The following is a 23,183-nucleotide window of genomic DNA, read 5'->3' as shown; positions in this document are numbered from 1 at the left end:
AAAAAAAGTAGTCCAGGAGGTCACACAGTGGATAAAGCATTGGATTCTCAGCCATGAGGTCCTGAGTTCAGTCCCCGGCAGCACATGTACCAGGGTGATGTCTGGTTCTTCCTCTCTCTGCCTATCTTTCTCATAAATAAATACATTCCTGAAAAAAAAAAAAAAACCATCAGAGTACTGTGTGGCTGCTGTGTGTGGCACTCCAGAGACTGTCTTGCTAATGTTCTTTTTTATTTTGTTTTATTTTTTTGCCTTCAGGGTTATTGCTGGGGCTCGGTGCCTGCACTATGAATCCACGGCTCCTGGAGGCCATTTTTCCCATTTTGTTGCCCTTGTTGTTCTCATTATTTTTATTGTTGTCATTGTTGTTGGATAGGACAGAGAGAAATGGAGAGAGGAGGGGTGACAGAGAGGGGGAGAGAAAGACACCTGCAGACCTGCTTCACCATTTGTGAAGCGACTCCCCTGCAGGTGGGGAATCAGGGGCTCAAACCAGGATCCTTACGTGGGTCCTTGTGCCTTGTGCCATGTGCGCTTAACCCGCTGCACTACCGCCCATCCCCCTTTTAAATTTTTTTATTGGATATTTCCATGGATTCAATTGCACAATTCCATGGATTGTGCCAGGTTGACTGTTTTTTTTCTATGTAGAAAAAACAAGACAGAAGTAGAGACAGAGGGAAAGAAACCACAGAAGCGGTTTCCTTTACTATGGTGGACCTGGGTTTGAACCTGGGCCACACACATTACAAAGCAGGATAATATTCAAACAAGGTATTTTGCCAGCTGCTGTCATTAAAAAAAAATTATAATATATATGCTTGTGCCGTAGCTCACCCAGTTAAGCCCACATATTACCATGCAGATGGAGCCAGGTTCAAGCCTCTGGTTCCCACCTGCAGGGGTGTTTTTCACAAATGGTGAAGCATGTCTGTAGGTGTCTGTCTTTCTCTCTCCCTCTCTCTTCCCATCCTTTCTCAATTTCTCTTTTTCCTATCACATATAATGGGGGTGGGGGGAAGAGGAAAAAAAATGGCTGCTGGGAGTGGTGGACTCATAGTGCCAGTACCAAGCCCCAGAGAGAACCCTAGGGAGAATCGTGTGTGTGTGTGTGTGTGTGTGTGTTTATTAACATGAGCAAATCCCCCAATAAAGGAAAGAAAAAGGGCCCCCATAGGACCTTGTCTTCAACATGCATCAACAACAGTAGAGAATGTTCCATCCTCTGAAGGGAGGATGGACAACAGACTCTATGCTAATCTGAGGAAGATGGGTCGATATTGGGGCAGCTTGGAATGTTCCCACTCATGACCACAGAATGTGAGCTCAGATCTACAGGGATGCAGAGGTCACATAGGCTTCTAAGCTGAATATGGGCCCCAGATCAGATCAAATCAAAGGGGCTTACAGTCAACAATATTTATACACCTTTCCCATATTTGGAAGCTACTCTCTTCACTGATCCAGCTTTCTGGTCCTTTTTCTTGCCATGTTATCATCTCCCCAGACAACAACTTGGGTCCACCTGCATATCAGATGTCAGGCTCAAAGCAAAATAAAACAAAACTAGTATAGTCATGGGCCCTTTGGAATATAACTAAAATATGCCTACTAGCTATCTACAAAACAGAGACCCCCAACTCTTCATCTGCACTATTACAGCCTTTAGGTTCATGACTAGCCAACAATTTGTTTGGCTTTATATGTTAACTCTTTTTTTAATTTTTTATTTATTTTTCCTTTTGTTGCCCTTGTTGTTTTATTGTTGTAGTTACTGATATCATTGTTGTTAGATAGGACAGAGAGAAATGGAGATAGAAGGAGAAGACAGAGAGGGGGAAAGATAGAGACTTGTAGACCTGCTTCACCACCTGTGATACGACTCCCCTGCAGGTGGGGAGCCGGGGGCTCAAAGCGGGATCCTTAAGCTGGTCCTTGCGCTTCGCACCATATGTGCTTAACCCGCTGCGCTACCGCCCGACTCCCTAAATGTTTACTCTTCTTTCAGCCACCAGGTTCCAGATGCTACCATGATGCCAGCCAGACTTCTCTGGGGAGACTTCCAATGTGTCCTGGAGCTCCGCTTCCCCGGAGCCCCACCCCGCTAGGGAAAGACAGAAACAGGTTGGGAGTATGGATCAACCTGTCAATGCCCACGTTCAGTGGGAAAGCAATTACAGAAGCCAGACCTTCCACTTTCTGCATCCCATAATGTCCCATGGTCCATGCTCCCAGAGGGATAAAGAATAGGAAAGCTATCAGGGGAGGAGATGGGATACAGAGTTCTGGTGGTGGGAATTGTGTGGAGTTGCACCCCTCTTATCCTATGGTTTTTGTCAGTGTTTCCTTTTTATAAATAAAAATTATAAAAAAAAGAAAAAAGAGGGAGTCGGGCTGTAGCGCAGCGGGTTAAGCGCAGGTGGCGCAAAGCACAAGGACTGGCATAAGGATCCCGGATCGAACCCGGGCTCCCCACCTGCAGGGGAGTCGCTTCACAGGCGGTGAAGCAGGACTGCAGGTGTCTATCTTTCTCTCCTCCTCTCTGTCTTCCCCTCCTCTCTCCATTTCTCTCTGTCCTATCCAACAACAACAACAACAGTAATAACTACAACAATAAAACAACAAGGGCAACAAAAGGGAATAAATAAGTAAAATTAAAAAGAAAAAAGAAAGAAAAGCAGATGTGGTGAGAATCCACACACCTGCATCTTTCAAATCATGTTGAACAAAACGGACATAAAGCAATGGAGTAGGATCAAGCACCCAAAAATAAAACCATATATGTATAAAAACCATGAGAGAGATAACCAGGATATCACTATCATATGTGATGCCAAGAATTGAACTCAGGACTTCATGATTTCTCTTTCTTTTCTTCCTTCATTTCATGTTTTAATTTTCCTTATTTATTAATGAGAAAGATAAGAGGAAGAGAAGAAAAAAGAGGTAGGAAAACTAAACATCACTAATCAATTTATGAATTGTCATGATGTGCTTTCAATCTTGGTGTCCTCTTGACATCAGATATGCTTTTGTTGTGACTATGGTGATTTCATAGTGCTGTTTACACTTTCCCGTTGGTACTAAAGTATTTATGTCATATTGTTTTTGTTATTTTTTTAAATTTATCATATTTATTTATTGGATAGAGACAGTTAGAAATCAAGAGGGAGGGAGTCAGACGGTAGTGCAGCAGGTTAAGTGCACGTGGTACAAAGCATATGGACTGGCATAAGGATCCCGGTTCGAGCCCCTGGCTCCCCACCTACAGGGGAGTCACTTGATAAGCGGTGAAGCAGGTCTGCAGGTGTCTATCTTTCTCTCCCCCTCTCTGTCTTCCCTTCCTCTCTCCATTTCTCTCTGTCCTATCCAACAACAATGTCATAAATAACAACAACAATAACTACAATAATAAAACAACAAGGCAACAAAAGGGGATATGGCGCAGGTGACGCCATGTGAGCTGCTTGACACAGTACCAGCTTCATAGGGAGTTCAGCACGGCTGGACTCTCCAGGCCAAACTGAAACCATCTTACCTTCTGCCATGTATAGGCCTTGGGATTAAGCTCTGAGTGGTCTTAATAATATTTACCTATGGCCAGGCTCAGAGCCTGACCAATAACAAAAGTAATGACAAAACCTGCACTGCACTCTGTAAGATTGATCATAGTGGAACAAGCAATATCAGTACTGCAGAATTTTTCCAATAGGAAAAATTGTTTTCTCCTTTATCTACACCACTTCCTTTAGTATTTCCACTAAAATATAGGGAAGTATCGGTGGTTCCCACAGTGGAGGGGCCACCTTACATAGCATAATTAATAAATGGAAAGTTATGGTATCCGCCTAGATACAATGGGCATTTTAATCTACCACCCACCACTATGCTCCCACTTCCTTATGCAGGAACAGTACACGAGAATCTAGGTCACATAGTGAGCATACACAGAATATGGATTCCAGCTAGAGAGCTTAACTTTATGGAGAGGCTGGCCAGGTCAGCACCACCTTGGTGCCTTCTCAGTAAGGAACAAAGCAAATCTCCTTCATCAAACAATGGAACAGATTTTATGAAAAATGGGCTGCTCAATTTATTTAAGGCCCCTAGAAACATAACAAGCTTGAACTTTCTATGAATCATTAACTACTGATGCATAGAGGCAAGAGAATGGCATAAACATAGTTAGAATATTAATCTTAATCAATAGGACATCTTCCTAGCATACAGGTACAGGAATAACAAAAGACATAGAAACTGTGATGTGATCTCTAGGGAGAAAAGTGCCCCTGGAATGTGAATGTTCCACAAAGCAGGAGATATTCCTTACCTATGCTGTTCTTACTTGGTGATTTTTGTATTAATAATCAAAGCCTTGGTGATTTTTGTATTAATAATCAAAGCCTTGGTGATTTTTGTTTTAATGATTTAAGCCTTATGAGACTATAAAAATAAAGCTCTGCTTAGGTCTGACAGAGATGTCTGCCTGAGCTTGATTCAGCATCAACTCACTCGTCTCTCATTCTTCCTCATTCCACGCCAGCTCTCCTCCTCCTTCAGGTTACCCTAATTACCTGCTGGGGCTGGCCCCCCAGCACCACAAAGCAGGAGGTGTTCCCTACCTGTGCTGTTCTTACTTGGTGATTTTTGTTTTAATAATCAAAGCCTTGGTGATTTATGTATTAGTGACCAAAGCCTTGATGATTTTTGTGTTAATAATCAAAGACTTGGTGATTTTTTTTTTAATGATCTGAGCCTTAGGAGACTATAAAAATGAAGTTCTGCTTGAATATGACAGAGATGTCTGCTTGAGTTTGATTCAGCATCAACTCACTCATCTCTCATTCTTCCTCATTCCACACTGACTCCCCTCATCTTTCAGGTTACCCTAATAACCTGCTGGGGCTGCCCCTCAGCAGGAATAAATAAATATTTTTAAAAAATAAATAAATCAAGAGGGAAGGGGGTGATAGAGGAGAGAGATAGAAGACACCGCAACAGGGAAGTTGGGTGGTAGCACAGAGGGTTAAGTGCACATGGCACAAAGCACAAGGACCAGCGTAAGGATTCTGGTTCGAGCCCCCGGTTCCCCACCTGCAGGGGAGTCGCTTCACAGGTGGTGAAGCAGGTCTGCAGGTGTCTGTCTTTCTCTCCCACTCTCAGTCTTCCCCTCCTCTCTCCATTTCTCTCTGTCCTATTTAACATCATCATCAACAACAATAATGATGATGACATCATCAACAACAATTATAACTACAACAACAATGAAAAACAAGGGCAACAAAAGGGAAAATAAATATAAAAAATTAAAATTTAAAAAAATAAATAAAAAAGACACCACAACACTGCTTCACCACTCAAAAAGCTTTCCCCTTGAAGAATTCACATTTTTTCTTTTCAAAATTATTTCCATAAGGGACTCCTTTTATAACGGTTTTTATTAGGGGCTAGGTGGTGGCACACCTTAAGCACATCTTACAATGTGCAAGCCCCTGGCCCCCACCTGCAGGGAAATGCTTCAAGAGTGGCAACACAAGTTGCAAGTCTCTCTCTCTCCCCTTTCCCTCTCAATTTCTGTTACTAATAAATGATAAATACAATTTTTTTTTTGCCTCCAGGATTATTGCCAGGGCTCAGTGCCTGCACCACGAATTCAGTGCTACTTGAGGCTATTTTTTTCCCTTTTGTTGCCCTTGTTGTTTAACATTGTTATGGTTATTGTTGTTGTTGTTATTGGATAGGAGAGAAAAATGAAGAGAGGAGGGGAAGACAGAGAGGGGGAGAGAAAGACACCTGCAGACCTGCTTCACCACTTGTGAAGCAACCCCCCCTCTTCAGGTGGGGAGCCAGGATCCTTACTCTGGTCCTTGTGTTTTGCACCATGTACACTTAACCTATTGCGCTACCACCTGACCCCACAACCATTTTTTTTTTCTTTTTAATACCTGAGCCCTGCTCAGCTCTGGTTTATGATGGACTATGGGGATTAAATTTGGGATTTTGGAGTCTCTGGCGCAAGTTTCTTTGCATAACCATTATGCTATCTATCCCCGCCCAATACAATAAAATTTTTTTAAAGATTTATTTATTCATTTTAATGAGAGAGAGAGAGAGAGAGAGAGAGACCAAAGCACTGCTCAGCTCTGGCTTATGTTGGTGCTAGGGACTAAACCCGGGACCTCAGAACTTCAGTAATGAAAGTCATTGCATAACCGTACATGCTATCTTCCCAGTCCCAAGCCCAACTTTTTTTTTTTTTTTGGAGCTGGGGGGGTCATGTGTATATGTGGATTTCACTGTCCCAGACCACTTTTCCACCCAAATAGAGTCAGAGAAAAGGAGACACACCACACCACCAGAGCTTCCTCTGGCATCACAACACCTTCCGTTTGGTGTTGGGCCTCAGTCCCAGTCAGCATGCCTGCCAAGCTGTTGCCCTACATGGTAAGCAATCTCTCTGCTCCCTCTCCCCTCCATGGTGTTCTGTGTCAATTGTCTCACTAGAACAGATTGTTATTTGTTTTTTTATCTTTTTCCAGCCTATCAGAACCATCCTGCCTAGACATCAGGGCCCCACCACATTGTCTAGAACCAGTCCTTGCCAAAATGAAGAGGTCAGATAACTTGAGGACTTAGTACAACTAGTCAAGTACTACCACTCTTTTGCAGTTCCACCAAATGACCATTTTCCCTAAAATCTACTAGGTCTGATGCCTTATATGCTCTTTTGCATTGCTAACATGTCTAGGACCCAAATCCTACAGAGAAACTTTTTTTTTTTTTGCCTCCAGGGTTATGGTGCCTCCCCCTGGAGGCCATTTTTCCCATTTTGTTGCCCTTGTTGTTTATCATTGTTGTTGTTACTATTGCTGTCATTGTTGTTGGATAGGACAGAGAGAAATAAGGAGAGGATAGGAAGATAAAGAGGAGGGAGAGAAAGATACCTGAAGACCTACTTTATTGCTTGTGAACAGACCCTCCTGCATATGGGGAGCCAGGGCTCAAACCGGGATCCTTACGTTGATCCTTGCACTTTGCACCATGTGCGTTTAGCCTGCTGCTCTACTGCCTAGCCCCCCAGAGAAACTCTTAACTCTTCATGTTAAAATTCCCCCAACTTGGGCTGGGGATACAGTGTAATGGTTATGCAAAAGGATTTCATGCCTGAGGCTCTGAGGTCCCAGGTTCAAACCCTAACACCATTTTAACCAGAGCTGAGCAATGATCTGATCTTCCTGTGTCTCTCTCTTCCTCCCTCTCTTTCAATGAAATAAATAAAATATTTAAAGTATATAAATAAAATAAAATTTCTCAAAAAAAATAAAATAAAATAATAAATAAAAATAAAATAAAATAAAATAAAATTTCTCCCAATTTACAGCCATGAGGTCCTGAGTTCTATCTCTAGCACTGCACATACTCTGGCTCTCTTTTCTCTCCCATTTGGTACCTATAAATAAATACATTAAAAAAAAATTCCTCAAGCCAATTACTTGTTGGGAATATCTGCCAACTGTTATTTATTGTTATATATTTAGGCTATTATCAGCATACTGGACTAGACTTACAACTGGAGCTGACAAATCTAGTGTAAGCCTCATCCCAGAAAAGTCAGAGAATGGAAAAAGTCTAATCTTGTTTGACAGATTCTCTAGCCTCCCCCACTATACTTATTCAACATACCTGGTAATAACTATCTCAGAATAAGACAGTATTGAATATTTGTTTAATTTTACTTGATAGAACACAGAGAAGCTGAGAAGAGAGGACAAGATAGTGAGAAAGAGAGTCACCTGCAGCAGTGGTCCAGGAGGTGGCATAGAGGATAAAGCATTAGACTCTCAAGTGTGAGGTCCTGAGCTCAATCCCTGGCAGCAAATGTAACAGTGTGATGTCTGGTTCTTTTTCTCTCCCCTCCTATCGCTCTCATTAAAAAATAAAATCTTTTTTTAAAAAAAAGTCAGGAATCGGGTGGTAGTGCAGCCAGTTAAGCACACGTGGCGCAAAGCACAAGGACCGGCATAAGGATCTTGGTTCGAGCCCCCGGTTCCCCACCTGCAGAGGAGTTGCTTCACAAGCGCTGAAGTAGGTCTGTAGGTGTCTATCTTTGTCTCCTCTCTCTGTCTTCTCCTTATCTCTCCATTTCTCTCTGACCTATCCAATGATGACATCAATAACAACAACAATAATAACTACAATAATAAAACAACAAAGGCAACAAAAGGGAATAAATAAATATTTTTAAAAAGTCACCTGCAGCATTGCTTCACCCCTAGTGAAGTTCCTCTCTGAGCAGTGTTCTGGTCTTTCTCTCTCTCTCTCATTAAAATAAATAAAAAATATACATATTTAAGAAAGAAAAAGAGAGCGACCTCTACAGCCCTGCTTCACCACTCACGAAGTTCCTCCCCTGCAGATGGGGACCTGGGGCTTGAACCCTGGCCTTTGTGCACTGTAGAGGATGTACCACCACCTGGCCCCTGAAACTCTTGAAAAACATGATGACCAGCACAATGGAGGTGGGATTTATACACCAACTGACTGAAAGGAACAAAGACAAAGTGAGTAGAGCTCCAGGGGTGATGAAACAGTGCTTTGCTTTCCCTCCATTCACAACATTAAAAAATTATGCCATAAAGGATGTTTATGTAACAGAGCTCATACAAAATACTATTAATTCAATCTCTATCTAGCACTGGCATTTTAGTGCTTTTAGCTGCCTCAGTGACTAGAATAAATTCTTTACAAACACTAATTTATCCCAGCATCACATATAATAAAACAATGTTCTGGTTTTTCACCCTCTCATATGAAATAGTTAAAATACTCTTCATCTGCACCATTCCAGCCTTTAGGTCCACGATTGGTCAACAATTTGTTTGGCTTTGTATGTTAACTCTCTTTCAACCACCAGGTTCCAGATTCTAGCATGATGCCAGCCAGACTTCCGGGGACAGACAACCCCACCAATGTGTCCTGAAGCTCTGCTTCCCCAGAGTCCTTCCCCACTAGGGAAAGAGAGACAGACTGGGAGTATGGATCAACCTGTCAACTCCCATGTTCAGCGGGGAAGCAACTACAGAAGCCAGATCTTCAACCTTCTGCACCTCACAGTGACCTTGGGTCCATACTGCCAGAGGGATAAAGAATAGGAAAGCTATCAGGGGAGGGGATGGGATACAGAGTTCTGGTGGTGGGAATTGTGTGAAGTTGTACCCCTCTTATCCGATGGTTTAGTCAATGTTTCCTTTTTATAAATTAAAAATTAAATAAAATTAAAAAAGAAGGGGAGAAAAAGAAAACACAGGGTGAAGCTTGGACTTGAGGAGTATTGGGTTAGGGGGAGATGGAAAAGGTGAGTTGAGCATCCAGTGTATGATGATGAAGAGGGGCTTGAGTTGGCAGTGGAAGTGGCATGCAGACACCTATCGTGGGGAGGAAAGATACAGTACCAATGTGTCAACAACTGTCCAGAAAGTCATTATTTTCTTAATAAAATAAAAAAGTAAATGATACAAAAAAATATATGATGCCCCAATTAGAAAAAGTTGTATTTACATTACATAATAATATCAACTCTCTTGTTATAGCAGCTATACTTTTACTAAGTGAATTAAAGGTACCTCAATTTTTAAATGTAAATTTTTTTTAATAATTTTAATCTGCTATTGGGCAGTAGATAGCATAATGGTTATTTAAAGAGAATCTTACCCCTGAGCCTCCAAAATCCCAGGTTCAATCCCACACACATAGAAGGTGGTAGGGACTATTCCTGTGTCCTCAATATTTTGGAAGAAATAAAGTGTTATTAGCTCTTCCTCAAAGGTTTAATAGAATTCATCTGTAAAACTATCTGGGCCTAGACTTTTATTGTTGGGGAGGTTGCTTGTTTCAATTTCTTTGGCTGTGATTGGTCTACAAATGTTTTCTAGCTCCTCCTGGTTCCATTTTGGAAGGGTATATACTTCTAGGAACATTTCCCTCTCTTCCAGTTTCTCTGGTTTGGCGGCACATAGTTGTTCATAGCAGCCTTGCATGTGTTTTAGTCCACCACCACCCCTTTTCTTGTGAGTCGAGGCAAAAGTTTGTCAATTTTCCTTTCAAAGAATGAGCACTTAGTTTCTTTCTTTCTTTTTTTTTTTTTGAGCACTTAGTTTCATTGAGCTTTTTGTTCTTCCTCCTTGAGGTGTACAGTCAGGTTATTTAATTTTTTTTTCTTTCTACCAGACTCAGGTAGGAACCCACCAGCATAATAAAGCTTACTCCTTGCCCTCCACATGGTTCTCAGTCTCATTTTTTGACCCAGTTGGAGCTATAACAGTGCTACCGGACAAAAGTATATGCTGACCTATAATGCTCTGAGTCTTAACAAACAAATACAGGTGGGGTGGGGAGAGAAGGCATGATACAACAATGATAATCCAAATAATTTCTAGCAACTATAACTACATTACAATTAATGAAAGTAAAAACAGGGGCATTAATAGACCAATCACAGCCATAAGCCTCCGTACCAGTAAGAGGAAGTGAGAGACCACACACTAAACAAAGCTTCCTTAAATGTAGTGGGGGCCTGAATTGGGTCATACACATAGCAGGAAACAACTTTTTTATTTTCTTACAAAAAAAACTTTATATTTTATTTTCTACACCACAGAGAAATTTCAGGCATATTCACTGATACTATCATTTTATCATCCCACTAGATTCTGCAAGAAAATAATTCAGAAGGCATATTTGAAATTATAACTGTAAAAAAAACCTGAAGAATCATTATTTTGTTCTTGAAAAACTTTATTTCAGATTAAACAAAAAAATCAAATGTTAGTTATCTCATTCAAGGACAAACGAAAGGGTATGATCATTCTTCATCGTTGTCAGCTAACTTCACATGAGAAATGTAATCTAGGTAAAAGACACTTACTATTTCAGATTATATTGACCTCCAAAGGAATAATGAAAGCTAGTTAAAAAAAAATGATTGGTGGTAGGTAGATAGCATAATGGTTATGCAAAGAAACCCTCATGCCTGAGGCTCCAAAGTCCCAGGTTCCCCCACACCACCATAAGCCAGAGCTGAGCAGTGCTCTGGTGTTTAAAAAAGAAAAAGAAAAAAAAGAAATAGATTTACATGAAATGAACTCACATCAAAAGAGCTAAAAAGATTATTTTAATTTGGGAAACTGCATTCCCATTAATACTGAGGAGAACCAATTATTTCAAAAGTAAGGAATAGGTGGTTTATAATATAAGTATTAGAAACAATGATAAGCACTTTAATCAGTTTCATTTGATCATTAGTACTTATGAAATTATTTAAGGGCAGGGGATGATAGCATAATGGTTATGCAAAGAGATTCTCATGCCTGAGGCTCCAAAGTCCCAGGTTCAATCCCTCACACCACCATAAACCAGAGCTGAGCAGTGCTCTGGTAAAAATAAATACAAATAAAAGCTATTTAAAACTTCAATGTATGCCCAGTTAGACATTGCCAAAAATGGACATTTTTACATTTCTTTAAAGGAAGCAGGGATATGACTATTTGCATCTTTTCTTGATTTACAATTGCTAAGTTTAATTTTAATGTTTACAAAAAGGGGAAGAGGGAGACTGAGCGAGCACGCAACAACATGGTTACTATCTGAAAAGAATTACAAATAGAATATCCCAGTATGCAAGAAATCAAATCTAATTCAGTCTACATATTTTGTCTGGCAAAGTAATAAACTTTCAATCATTTAAGTGTGCTTTCTGTTAACAATGTACAACTTACCACATAAATACACCACTGATTCTCAAAGTTCTTTCAACTATATTTTCCTCTTTACCTAAAAATATACATAGAGCTAACAAGACAACTCAGAATAGCCATAATGACCTTCAATAATTTTGTTTTATTAACTAATTGACCTTACTCAGTAAAGGCTAGTGTCAAATTTATCCAATAGTCTTGATTTCAAAAATTACTTATAATAGAATACTGTATTATACATAGAAGTCTTAAGTCTTGATCAATAATCTACTTACATATAACCAATGTTGTCCAAATTATTTACACATGTAAAATATGCAATATTGTTTAAAATAAATATACAATATATAATTTCTACATTCTCAGACAGGTTTAAAAATGAGGTAATAAAAGATTAAATGATTAAGCCTTTAACCATTCTGGAAATGATGGCCTAGGGAAATTATGGTGAATTTTCTTAATTATTTCACATTTTCCTTGAATGTTACTCCTTTTCTATGTGGAGAAACTATGTAAAAAATTCTTAAGTTTTGTTGGATAATCTGTCATCACACCAGTGGCTCCCAAATCAAAAGCTCTTTTGTATTCTTGTTCTTCATTTAGTACCCAAACATACACCTGAAAATTAGAAGCATGAGAAATATGAAAAATGTTAAGATAGAAAAGCATTTTTGAGGGGCGGGGCAGTGGTGCACCTGGTTAAGTGCACATGTTGCCATGCACAAGGACCAGGGTTCAAGCCCCCAGTCCCCACCTGCATGGGGAAAGCTTTGTCAAGCGGTGAAGCACAGCTGCAGGTGTCTCTCTGTCTCTCGCATTCTCTATTGCCCCCTCCCCTCTTGATTTCTGGCTATTTTTATCCAATAATTAAATAAAGATTTTTTTTTAATTTAAAAAAAGATTTTAAAAAATCTAAAAAAAAAAAAAAAAAGTATTTTTGAGTGGTCCAGAAGGTGGTGCAGTGGATAAAGAACAGGACTCTCAAGCATGGTCCTGAATTCAATCCCTGGCAGCACATGTACCACAGTGATGTCTGGTTCTTTCTCTCTCCTATTTTTCTCATTAATAAATAAATAGAATCTTTAAAAAAAAAAAAGAGGGAGTCGGGCGGTAGCCTAGCGGGTTAAGCACATGTTGTGAAAGCTCAAGGACTGGTGTAAGGATCCTGGTTCCAGCCCCCGGCTCCCCACCTGCAGGGGAGTTGTTTCACAGGCGGTGAAGCAGGTCTGCAGGTGTCTATCTTTCTCTCCCCCTCTCTGTCTTCCCCTCCTCTCTCCATTTCTCTTTGTCCTATCCAGCAACAACGACATCAATAATAGCTACAACAATAAAAACAACAAGGGCAACAAAAGGGAATAAATAAATTAATTTTTAAAAAATTTTAAAAAGGAAGTATTCTTGATTTTAAATTTTTATTTATTTGATAGGGCAGAAAGATTTTTTTTTTTTTTTTTTTTTGCCAGCAGGGTTATTGCTGGGGCTTGATGCTAGCACTATGATTCTACCACTCCCAACAGCCGTTTTTTACTTTTTTTTCTTCCTAATTTTTATTAGACAGGAAAGAATTTGAGAAAGGACAGGGAGTTAAAGAAAGAGAAAGACACCTGTCGACTTGCTTCACCGTTTGTGAAGTTCCCCCCAAGGACCTGGGTCCTTGCGCTTGGTATTATATGCATTTAACTGGGTGCACCACCGCCCAGCCCCTAGAAAAGTATTTTTGTGATAGCTTTCATCCACTATAATCTTAATACACTTAGAAATTACTCTTTAGGGAGTCCGGCGATAGCGCAGAGGGTTGAGGGCACGTGGCACAAGGACCAGCAGAAGAATCTCCGGTTGGAGCCCCTGGCTCCCCACCTGCAGAGGAGTTGCTTCACAGGAGGTGAGGCAGGTCTGCAGGTGTCTGTCTTTCTCTCCCCCTCTCTGTCTTCCCCTCCTCTCTCCATTTCTCTCTGTCCTATCTAACAACGATGACATAAACAACAACAATAATGACTACAACAATAAAACAAGGGCAACAAAAGGGAATAAATAAATAAAATTTTGTGGTCCGGGAGGTGGCACAGTGGATAAGGATTTGGGCTCTCAAGCATGAGGTCCCAAGCTCAATCCCCGGCATTACACACACCAGAGTGATGTCTGGTTCTTTCTCTCTCTCCTATCATTTCTCATGAATAAATAAATAAAATCTTTAAAATAAATAAATAAATAAATAATTTTTTTAAAAAGAAAGAAATTACTCTTTAAACTTGTAATTTCAAGAAATAATGGAGGAGGTGGGAGACAGTATGCACTTAACTGCAAAAATCTCCTAGCTCAATTCCCAGCATCATGAATGGCTCTATGGGAGCTCCCTCCATGTGTGGTGAAGAGATGCTGTGGCATCTCTCATCTTACTCCATCTCTACAACACACACACACACACACACACAACACCCCCGGCTGCAACTCAGTATTATGACACATGTGTGAGACCTGAATGCATCCAGTGATGATGCAAATAATGATGATAATGATAATAGTAATATATGTGTGAGAGTCATGCTGTGAGAAACATGGCTTGGGGGTGTGTGTGTGACTCCGTGGTTGAGGACAGGCCATGAATACAAGACGTCCTGAGTTCAACCCCCAGAAAGAATGATGCCAGAGATATGTTGTGGCTTCTACTCCTTATTAAATTAATAGATTAATAATTATTTTTATTGCCACTTTACTCAATACATATGCACTATTCTACCCCTTTGGCTTTATTCTCAAATATACATAAATGGGATCCAGCTATACATATTCCTTTTTTTTTTTTAACTGTAAGACTGAGTGTGTATGTGAACCAGTGACCACTGATACAATATCATTTGATTCAGGACCAAATCCAGTTACAAATTCTTGCTTTTTACACTTAAACTGGTAAGCTATGAAATTTTCAAAGTGCATCATTCCAGAAACTTACTTGGATGCCCCTGGCAGTAAGGTGGTCAAATAAAGCTTTTCTCATTAGTAAGCTAGGAAAGAAAAAGCAAAATGAATTTAGCTCCTTATACCTAGTGAAGCATTAGAATAAAACTTTAGTCTTAATCTAGAAAATTTAATTTAGTTGAATTTAATCCAAACACTTCAGCAATATAAGCAATGGTCTCAAGTAGTAATAGTCTGCTAAGGATGCATTTAATTGTTGGACTAACTTTCTCTTCTGTCAGCTTGTTGAATAATCAGAAACTCCTTTCTACCCCTTACTGCCATCAGAGCCTGAAGTGTCTCTATTTTCATTTAAGTAGCTCATTGGTGAAGAAGTTTCCTCTCTTTCTTCACTGGTTCCATAATGAAAGTAAGAGCTGAGAAGTCAGTGTTCCTAACTTTCCCAGGAAAAATAAGGCAGTGAACTTGGGTCAAATCCGTCAAACGTAAAACATTAACCTCTCAATAATGGGGAAAAAATTTAAACATCATAGTCCATATACATAATGGATTAGTCTTTGTAAGCTACTTTAGAAATCTAATGTCCACTAACTATACTATCCCATATGTAAGGAAGGGTGTAATTTCAGTTCAAATTCATGACTTAAAAGTGAACTTTGGGGGCTGGGCAGTGGCGCACCTGGTTGAGTGCACAGGTTACAGTGCACAAGGATCCAGGTTCGAGCCCCCAGTCCCCACCTGCACAGGGAAAGCTTCACAAGTGGTGAAGCAGGGCTGCAGGTGTCTCTCAATCTCTCTCCCTTCCCGCTTGATTTCTGGATGTTTCTATATAATAAAGATAACAAAATTTTTTTTAAAAGTAAATTTTTAGAATACATATGAATTAAGCAAGATGGGGTGTAACTATACTGGAAAGTTATAGTTTAATTCTGTTTGTTTATTTGAGTGACTAAATAATTAGAGGGGAAAAAGAGGGAACAATAGGAACAATAGGTCCTTTTGGGTGAGCAGTGGCACAATGGATAAAATGCTGGACTCTTAATGCTGAGGTTATTACATGTGCCAGAGTAATGCTTTGATTGTCTCTTTCTCACTAATAAGTGAGCAGATTTTTATAAATACTGAATCATTTATTCTAAATCCCATTTTAGCCTCTCCCAAAATTGGAATCTTTTTAAATTTTTTTTATCCTTATTTTCTGGATAGAGACAGTCAGAAATTGAGAGGGAAGGGGGTGATAGAGAGGGAAAGAGAGAGCAAGGGGCTCAAACCTGGGTCCTTGCGCACTGTAACATGTGCGCTCAACCAGGTGCGCCACCACCTGGCCCCTCCAAAATTGGAATCTTAAAACAATCAATCTGGACTTTCCTGGTCTGCATCTGCCCTAAAAGGTGCTATGTTATGTTTGCTTTGAAAACAGTGTTTAAGCTTCCCATAGTCAAACGTACACTTACTATATGGCCCAGGAAGAGTCCTAGATAGTGATCCCAGATTTTTCTGAGAAACATGCTATTACACAATATACATTTGTACTTATCTTATATTGCTATATACACTTCTTTTCACCATGAATTTGACTGCAGTCTGCTAAAAGTACACATAACCCCGGCTCTGCTACTAGAAAGATAATTTCCACTAAATCCTTTAACGATGGCTGGGTAGGCACTCAATTTTCTACTGAAGTTGGATAAAAGTATCTCTCAAGATTCACCCCGTGGTCCAGGAGGTGGCACAGTGGATAAAGCGCTGGACTCTCAAGCGTGAGGTCCTGAGTTCAAGCCCCGGCAGCACATGTACCAGTGTGATGTCTGATTCTTTCTCTCCTCTTATCTTTCTCATCAATCAATAAATAAAATCTTAAAAAAAAAAAAAAGATTCACCCCAAGGTCTTGTAAGTACTAACTAAGCTAGTTCTAAATGATTCATACATATTTATTTGGATAGTAGACATGCAACACATCCTTGCTACACATTACAAGCAGGAAGCTTACACTAAATCATAAACACAGTATTAAATAAATAGAACTAAAACAATTATTTATATCGGAAAAGTAAAATTCTTACGTATCAGAAAGCCAGACAAGAAACTTTTGACTTCTGGACATGGTATGTGGTTCTTTTAACCTGTGGCAAAATAAAATTTGAATAATGAATTAGGAATGTAGGAAGATAGCAAATATATATATATATATATATATAATTTTTATATATATATATAATATATATATTAAAACAAAACAGGGCCTTGCATTTAGTATATACTCAAAAATTCTTTTTTTTTTTTAAATTTATTATCTTTATTTATTGGATAGAGATAGAAATTGAGAGGGAAGAAGGAAAGAGAGACAAAGAAAGACAGAGAGACACGCAGCTTCACCACACTCAAGAACTTTCCTCCTGCAGATGGGGGCTGGAGGCTTGAACCTAGGTCCTTGTGCACTGTAACATGTGCACTCAACCAGGTGTGCCACCACCCAGGCCCCTCAAAAATTCTGTGTAAGAAGACAAAAATAACTTCAAATAATATTATTTGGGCACTCTTTTCCACTGCTTTTTTTTTTTGCTACCTCTACTCAAAGATTTAAAAAGAAGTTAACTCAGGGCAGGGGAGATAGCATAATGTTTTGTGCCTAAAGCTCCAAAATTGCAGGTTCAATCCCCTACAGCACCATATGCCACAGCTGAGCAGTACTCACGTAAAACAAAAGTTATCTTTTTCTTTTTAAAGAAATGTGATGGCAAGTGTAACTTTAATATATTTCTTTTTTTTAAGTATTTTATTTATTTTATTTTTGAGAGAGATGCAGAGAAACACCAGAGCACTGCTCAGCTCTGGCTTATGGTGGTGTGGGGGGACTGAACCTGGGACTTTGGAGCCTCAGGCATGAGAGTCTCTTTGCATAACCATTATGCTATCTACTCCTCCCACCCAAAAGTTATCTTCAGAGGCCTAGCTATTCAGAGCTCATGTTCCTTATCTCTCTCTTTTTGTCAAACATCTTTCTCTTGTTCATCTGCTATAGTTTTTCAGACAGTAGGTTTAATATGGACACAAACTATAGATTAAAAGATATTTGGGGTAAAAATGAGACAAATGTTTATTTTTCTTCTTTCCTTTTCAATATTTGAAGACCTAGGTTCTGTCCTTTTTAATTTTGTTTCTTACCAAGTGAACATACTTTATCATCCTCATCATCATCATTTTACCAGAATACTCCTAAGCTCTGGAGCATACTTGATTTTTTTTTAATCTTTATTAATTTATTGGATAGACACAGCCAGAAATTGAGAGGGATGTGGTCCGGGAGATGGCGCAGTGGATAAAGCATCAGACCCTCAAGTATGAGGTCCTGAGTTCAATCCCCGGCAACACATGTACCAGGGTGATGCCTGGTTCTTTCTCTCTCCTCCTGTGTTTTGCATAAATAAATAAATAAATAAATAAATAAATAAATAAAATCTTTATTTAAAAAAAAGAAATTGAGAGGTAAGGGGATGATAGTCAGGGAGAGAGACGGATTCTACTTGTGTTTTCTCTTCTGATCTTGTTTTACAACTTTGCCTGAGTGGGAGAGAGACAGAGACACCTGCAGCACTGCTTCACTACTCATGAAGCTTCCCCCCTGCAGGTGGGGACCAGGGACTCGAACCTGGGTCTCGAACCTGGATCCTTGCACACTGTAATGTGTACACTCAACCAGGTGTGCCACCACCCAGCCCCCATGCTTGATTTTTTTTTTCTTTTTTAAATTAATTTTATTTTTGAGAGAGATGCAGAGAGAAAGACAAACACACACACACACACACAAAAACACCAGAGCACTGCTCAGCTCTGGCTTATGGTGGCATGGGGGATTGAACCTGGGACTTAGGAGCTTCAGACATGAGAGTCTGTTTGCATAACCGTTATGCTGTATCCTCTGCCCCATGCTTGAATTTTTTAAAAAGTTTATATTTGCATTCCAGGAGGTGGCACAGTGGATACAGTGTTGGACTCTCAAGCAGAAAGTCCCAAGTTTCATTTCTGGCAGTTTGATCCCATGTACTACAGTGACATCGGGTTCTCTTTCTTACTATCTCTCTACTTAAAAAAAATTTTTTTAACATCTTTCTTTATTAGATAGAGACAGCCAGAAATCAAGAGGGAAGGGGGAGACAGAGAGAGAGAGAGAGAAACAGAGACACCTGCAACATTGCTTCATCACTTGCAAAGCTTTCCCCCTGCAGGTAGGGACTAGGGCCTGAAACCTGGGTCCTTTGTAACATAGGCGCTCAACCGGCGCACCATCATCCGCCACTCCCCCATCTCTTTCTGTAACATATGCACTCAACCGGGTACACCATCACCCCCCCCATTTCTTTCATTAATAAACTCTTTAAAAAAAGAAAATGTTTACTTATTTACTTATGAAAGAGAACCAGAGCATCACTCTGGCACCTGTGATGCTGGGGACTGAAAGCAGGAGGACTTCATGATTGAGAGTCCAACACTTTATCTATTCTGCCACTACCCAGGCCACTGAATTCTGTTTTTGTTTGTTTTGTTTTGAATAAGATCTTATCTATTTATTTATTTCAGAGCACTGCTCAACTCTGATTTATAGAACTGCAGGGGGCTGAACCTGGGACTTTAGAGCCTCAGGCATGTGAGTTTCTTCATTGCCTTTATGTTATCTGCCTGAATTCAGTTCTTATTAGAAGCTCTCATTAAGAAAATCTCCCTCGGGGCCAGGTAGTGGTGGTGCACCTGCCTGAATGCACATATTACAATACACAAGGACCAGGGTCCAAGCCCCCCCCCCCGTCCCCACCCTCAGGGGGAGAGCTGCACAAGTAGTAAAGCAGTGCTACAGGTGTCACTATGTCACTTTCCCTATCTCCCCCCACCTTCTCGATTTCTAGCCGTCTCTATCCAATAAATAAAGACAATAAAAGAAATTTTTAAAAAAGAAAGTGTCTGGAAATTGTTAAGCCAGCTCCCCCTGCTCCACCCTGCATTCCTGATACTGTGGCCTATCTACATAATCATTGTTCTGCCTGAAAGATCCCCACCCATTCCATTCCTTTGATCTATCTTTCAAGACCCTCCCTACCTCCAGGGTATATTAATCCCACCATTAAAACCCTCTCAACAGTTGCTAAGAAGTTTCTACCTTCCCAGCGCCCTTTTGCCTTTCTCCACCCCCTTCCTAGCCATTTCTGTTTCCGACTTGCCACTTCCAGGTCTATCCTATAAAAGCAATCAATAAAGATTGCTCTCTGATCAATAAAGACATTGCATTGCCACTCCACCATGAGTTCGAGTCATCTCTCCCGCATGCTGAGTGAGTAGCAGCCCAGACTGGCTCAGTCGAGTTCTCTCCAATCCAGAGAGTAAGCGCCCGGGAAGAGGCACCTCCAAGCTAGCCAGGCAAAAAAGAAAATATCCCTCCCCTGTCACCCAATCCCCCCAATTCTAGACCACCTAGAAAGCCCCGGTCATAATTTAAGGAAATTTACAAGGGTTTAGTATTTCAAATACTAAAATCAAATGTCTTCAATAAAAGAAGCATTTTGTGGCCTGAGAAGTAGCAAGGTAGATTAAAGCTTTGAATTCTCAATCAAGATGTCCTGAATGTCCCAGGATCACATGCTCCAGAGTGGTAGAGTGATGTTCCCGTTCTCTCTTCTCTCATAAACAAATAAATCTTAAAAAGAAGGAGGATGTTCAACAATTTGTTTGGCTTTGTATGTTAACTCTCTTTTCAGCCACCAGGTTCCAGATGCTAGCATGATGCCAAACAGACTTCCCTGGACAGACAATCCCACCAATGTGTCCTGAAGCTCTGATTCTCCAGAGCCCCACCCTACTAGGGAGAGACAGGCTGGGAGTATGGATCGACCTGTCAACGCCCATGTTCAGTGGGGAATTAATTACAGAAGCCAGACCTTCCATCTTCTGCATCCCACAATGACCTTGGGTCCATACTCCCAGAGGGTTAAAGAATAGGAAAGCTATCAGGGGAGGGGATGGGATACAGAATTCTAGTGGTGGGAATTGTGTGACGTTGTACCCCTCTTATCCTATGGTTTTGTCAGTGCTTCTTTATAAATAAAATAAAATAATTAAAATATTTTTTTAAAGAAGGGGGAGAGGAAGCACTAAAGCACAGATATTCAAGGGCATGCAAGTTAGCTCACCGGCCCCCACTGTACTGGGAACATTCCTGTGTTGTAGTGTCTTCCTTCTCTTCCTCTGTCTCTATTTGAAGAGGTCAGCCTGGAGTGGTGAAACCCCAACAACAATAATACCCTGTTTCTGCCTGTCCTATTTTTGCCTGTCCTAATCTATAACTGCCTTCTGGGGAAAATCCCATCAAGTTTGCTCATATGTCTGTTTGTTTGTTTGTTTCTTAGTAATATTTGCTTCCAAAAGGGGCATAAAGAGACCATCTAAAGAGCATGAACATCATTCCAAATCAGAAGAAAGCTAAGTACTTTAAGAATCATTTTACTCTAGCAAATAAAAATCAGTTATTTATAGAAAATAAGTGATTTCTACCCTAAAGCAACCAGAAGGACAGAAATTACTAAAGTTAGGGCAGAAATAAATAACATTGAGAATAGGAAAACCATACAAAAGATCAATGAAAGTAAATGTTGGTTCTTCGAAAGAGTAAACAAAATCGACAAACCTTTAGCCAGACTCACAAAACAAAAAAGGGAGAAGACCCAAATAAATCGGATAGTAAATGAAAGAGGAGATATCACAACAGACACTGCAGAAATTCAACATATCATGCGAGGCTTCTATGAACAACTATATGCCACCAAGTTAGAGAACCTGGAAGAAATGAATGATTTCCTAGATACCTACCAACTTCCAAAACTAAGTAAAGAGGAAGTGGATAACATGAACAGGCCCATCACAGCTAATGAAATTGAAACAGTTATCAAAAATCTTCCCAAAAATAAAAGTCCTGGACCAGATGGTTTTACAAATGAATTCTACAAAACTTTCAAAGAAGAACTAATACCTCTACTTTTAAAAGTCTTCCAGAAGATTGAAGACACTGGAATACTCCCTGCCAGCTTCTATGAAGCCAACATCACCCTGATACCAAAAGCAGACAGGGACACAACCAAAAAAGAAAACTACAGACCAATATCTCTGATGAACATAGATGCGAATATATTGAACAAAATTCTAGCCAACCGGATACAGCAGTATATCAAAAAGATATAAAGCAGAACAAATTGTTTAATAATTAGGAACCTAAAGGTAAGAATATAGTAGATGAGATTTGAGGTCTTCATGTTCGAAGGAGCTAGGAAGTCTATTTTAGGTATCTTCCAAGGCACCCATGACTTTACTAATTTTAAGCATACCATTTTTAAGAAGCAACAGCTGGAATTAGCTCAAAAAAGTACACATTTTCTTTTTTTATTTAAATGTTTCTTTTTATTTTTATTTACTTATTTGTCTCCAGAGTTATTGCTAGGATTCAGTGCCTGCACTATGAATCCACTGCTCCTGGATGCTATTTTTTCCCTTTTGTTGCCCTTATTGTTTATTATTGTTGTTGTTATTGCTGTCATTGTTGTTGGATAGGACAGAGAGAAATGGAGAAAGGAGGGGAAGACAGAGAGAGAAGGGGAGAGAAAGATAGACACCTGCAGACCTGCTTCACTGCTTGTGAGGTGATCCTCCTGCAGGTGAGGAGCCAGGGGTTCTAACCAGGATTCTTACAGGTCCTTACACTTTGCACTATACATGCTTGACCCGCTGCGCTACCACCCGACCCCCACATTTTCTATTAGTAGATTATATGTGTCCAGATAATATCTTTTAATTCACAAAGATTTGCAAAGTAGTTTTGTAGAACTTACATGTACTAATAATTAATAATTTGGAAAATGATAATATTAACAAGACGTATTTCTTGAGTATTCTACAGTATTAAAGACAAAAAGTTGTTGCTTTTAAAGACAAATTGAGAATCAGTGTTTCTGAGATTAAACAGACATCTAGAACATTGCTATCATTTTTTTTGTTAAAATGATAACTGCAATCATAGTGATTTGAATCAATGTGTCCTGCTATCTTTGAGCAAAACAAGCACATGTATCCTTTTGGCTCTTAGATGCCAGTCTTGGTTGCTAAGCCTTTTGATCTGATTTAGGTGTTCAGATAATGTTTGCCGAGCAAAAGTGAACCGAACTGCACAATTCTGATTGCCACTCAGTACAGGCTTGTACAAAGAGAGTTGCCCAGTCCCAGATGTGATCGCTCTGGCTGCTGGGGCCACCTGGAGGCTACATGGATGTGACCTTGAAGTCCAGGAAGGACACAGAAGAGTGTAAACAGGAAGAACTATCTCTATAACCCAGTCAAACTGGCACTCTGATCTTGAACTTCCAGCCTCCAGAACTCCACCAAGCTCCAGATGCCACTGTGATTCCATCCTGACTCCCCTGAGCAGATGACCTCACCAATGTTTCCTGAAATCTCATCTCTCCAGAGCCCTGATGCAT

At 40.0% G+C, this 23,183-nt stretch overlaps 1 protein-coding gene across 1 annotated transcript in view; it reads right to left on the bottom strand.

Moving 5' to 3' along the window:
- Nucleotides 1-10,592: 10,592 nt before the first annotated feature.
- GDPD1 (glycerophosphodiester phosphodiesterase domain containing 1) overlaps nt 10,593-23,183 on the bottom strand; it is a 64,832-nt gene continuing 52,241 nt past the window's right edge. The window contains exons 8-10 of the mRNA XM_007533649.3: nt 16,734-16,793; nt 14,704-14,755; nt 10,593-12,371 (exon numbers count right to left, since the gene is read on the bottom strand). Coding sequence (XP_007533711.1) covers nt 12,249-12,371; nt 14,704-14,755; nt 16,734-16,793 — 235 coding nt within the window. The 3' untranslated portion in view covers nt 10,593-12,248. The remainder of the gene's footprint in view (nt 12,372-14,703; nt 14,756-16,733; nt 16,794-23,183) is intronic.

This window comes from Erinaceus europaeus, chromosome 12 (genome assembly GCF_950295315.1).
Source record: "Erinaceus europaeus chromosome 12, mEriEur2.1, whole genome shotgun sequence".
In the NCBI taxonomy this organism is placed as follows: domain Eukaryota; kingdom Metazoa; phylum Chordata; class Mammalia; order Eulipotyphla; family Erinaceidae; genus Erinaceus; species Erinaceus europaeus.
This window is presented reverse-complemented; position numbering and strand designations above follow the sequence as displayed.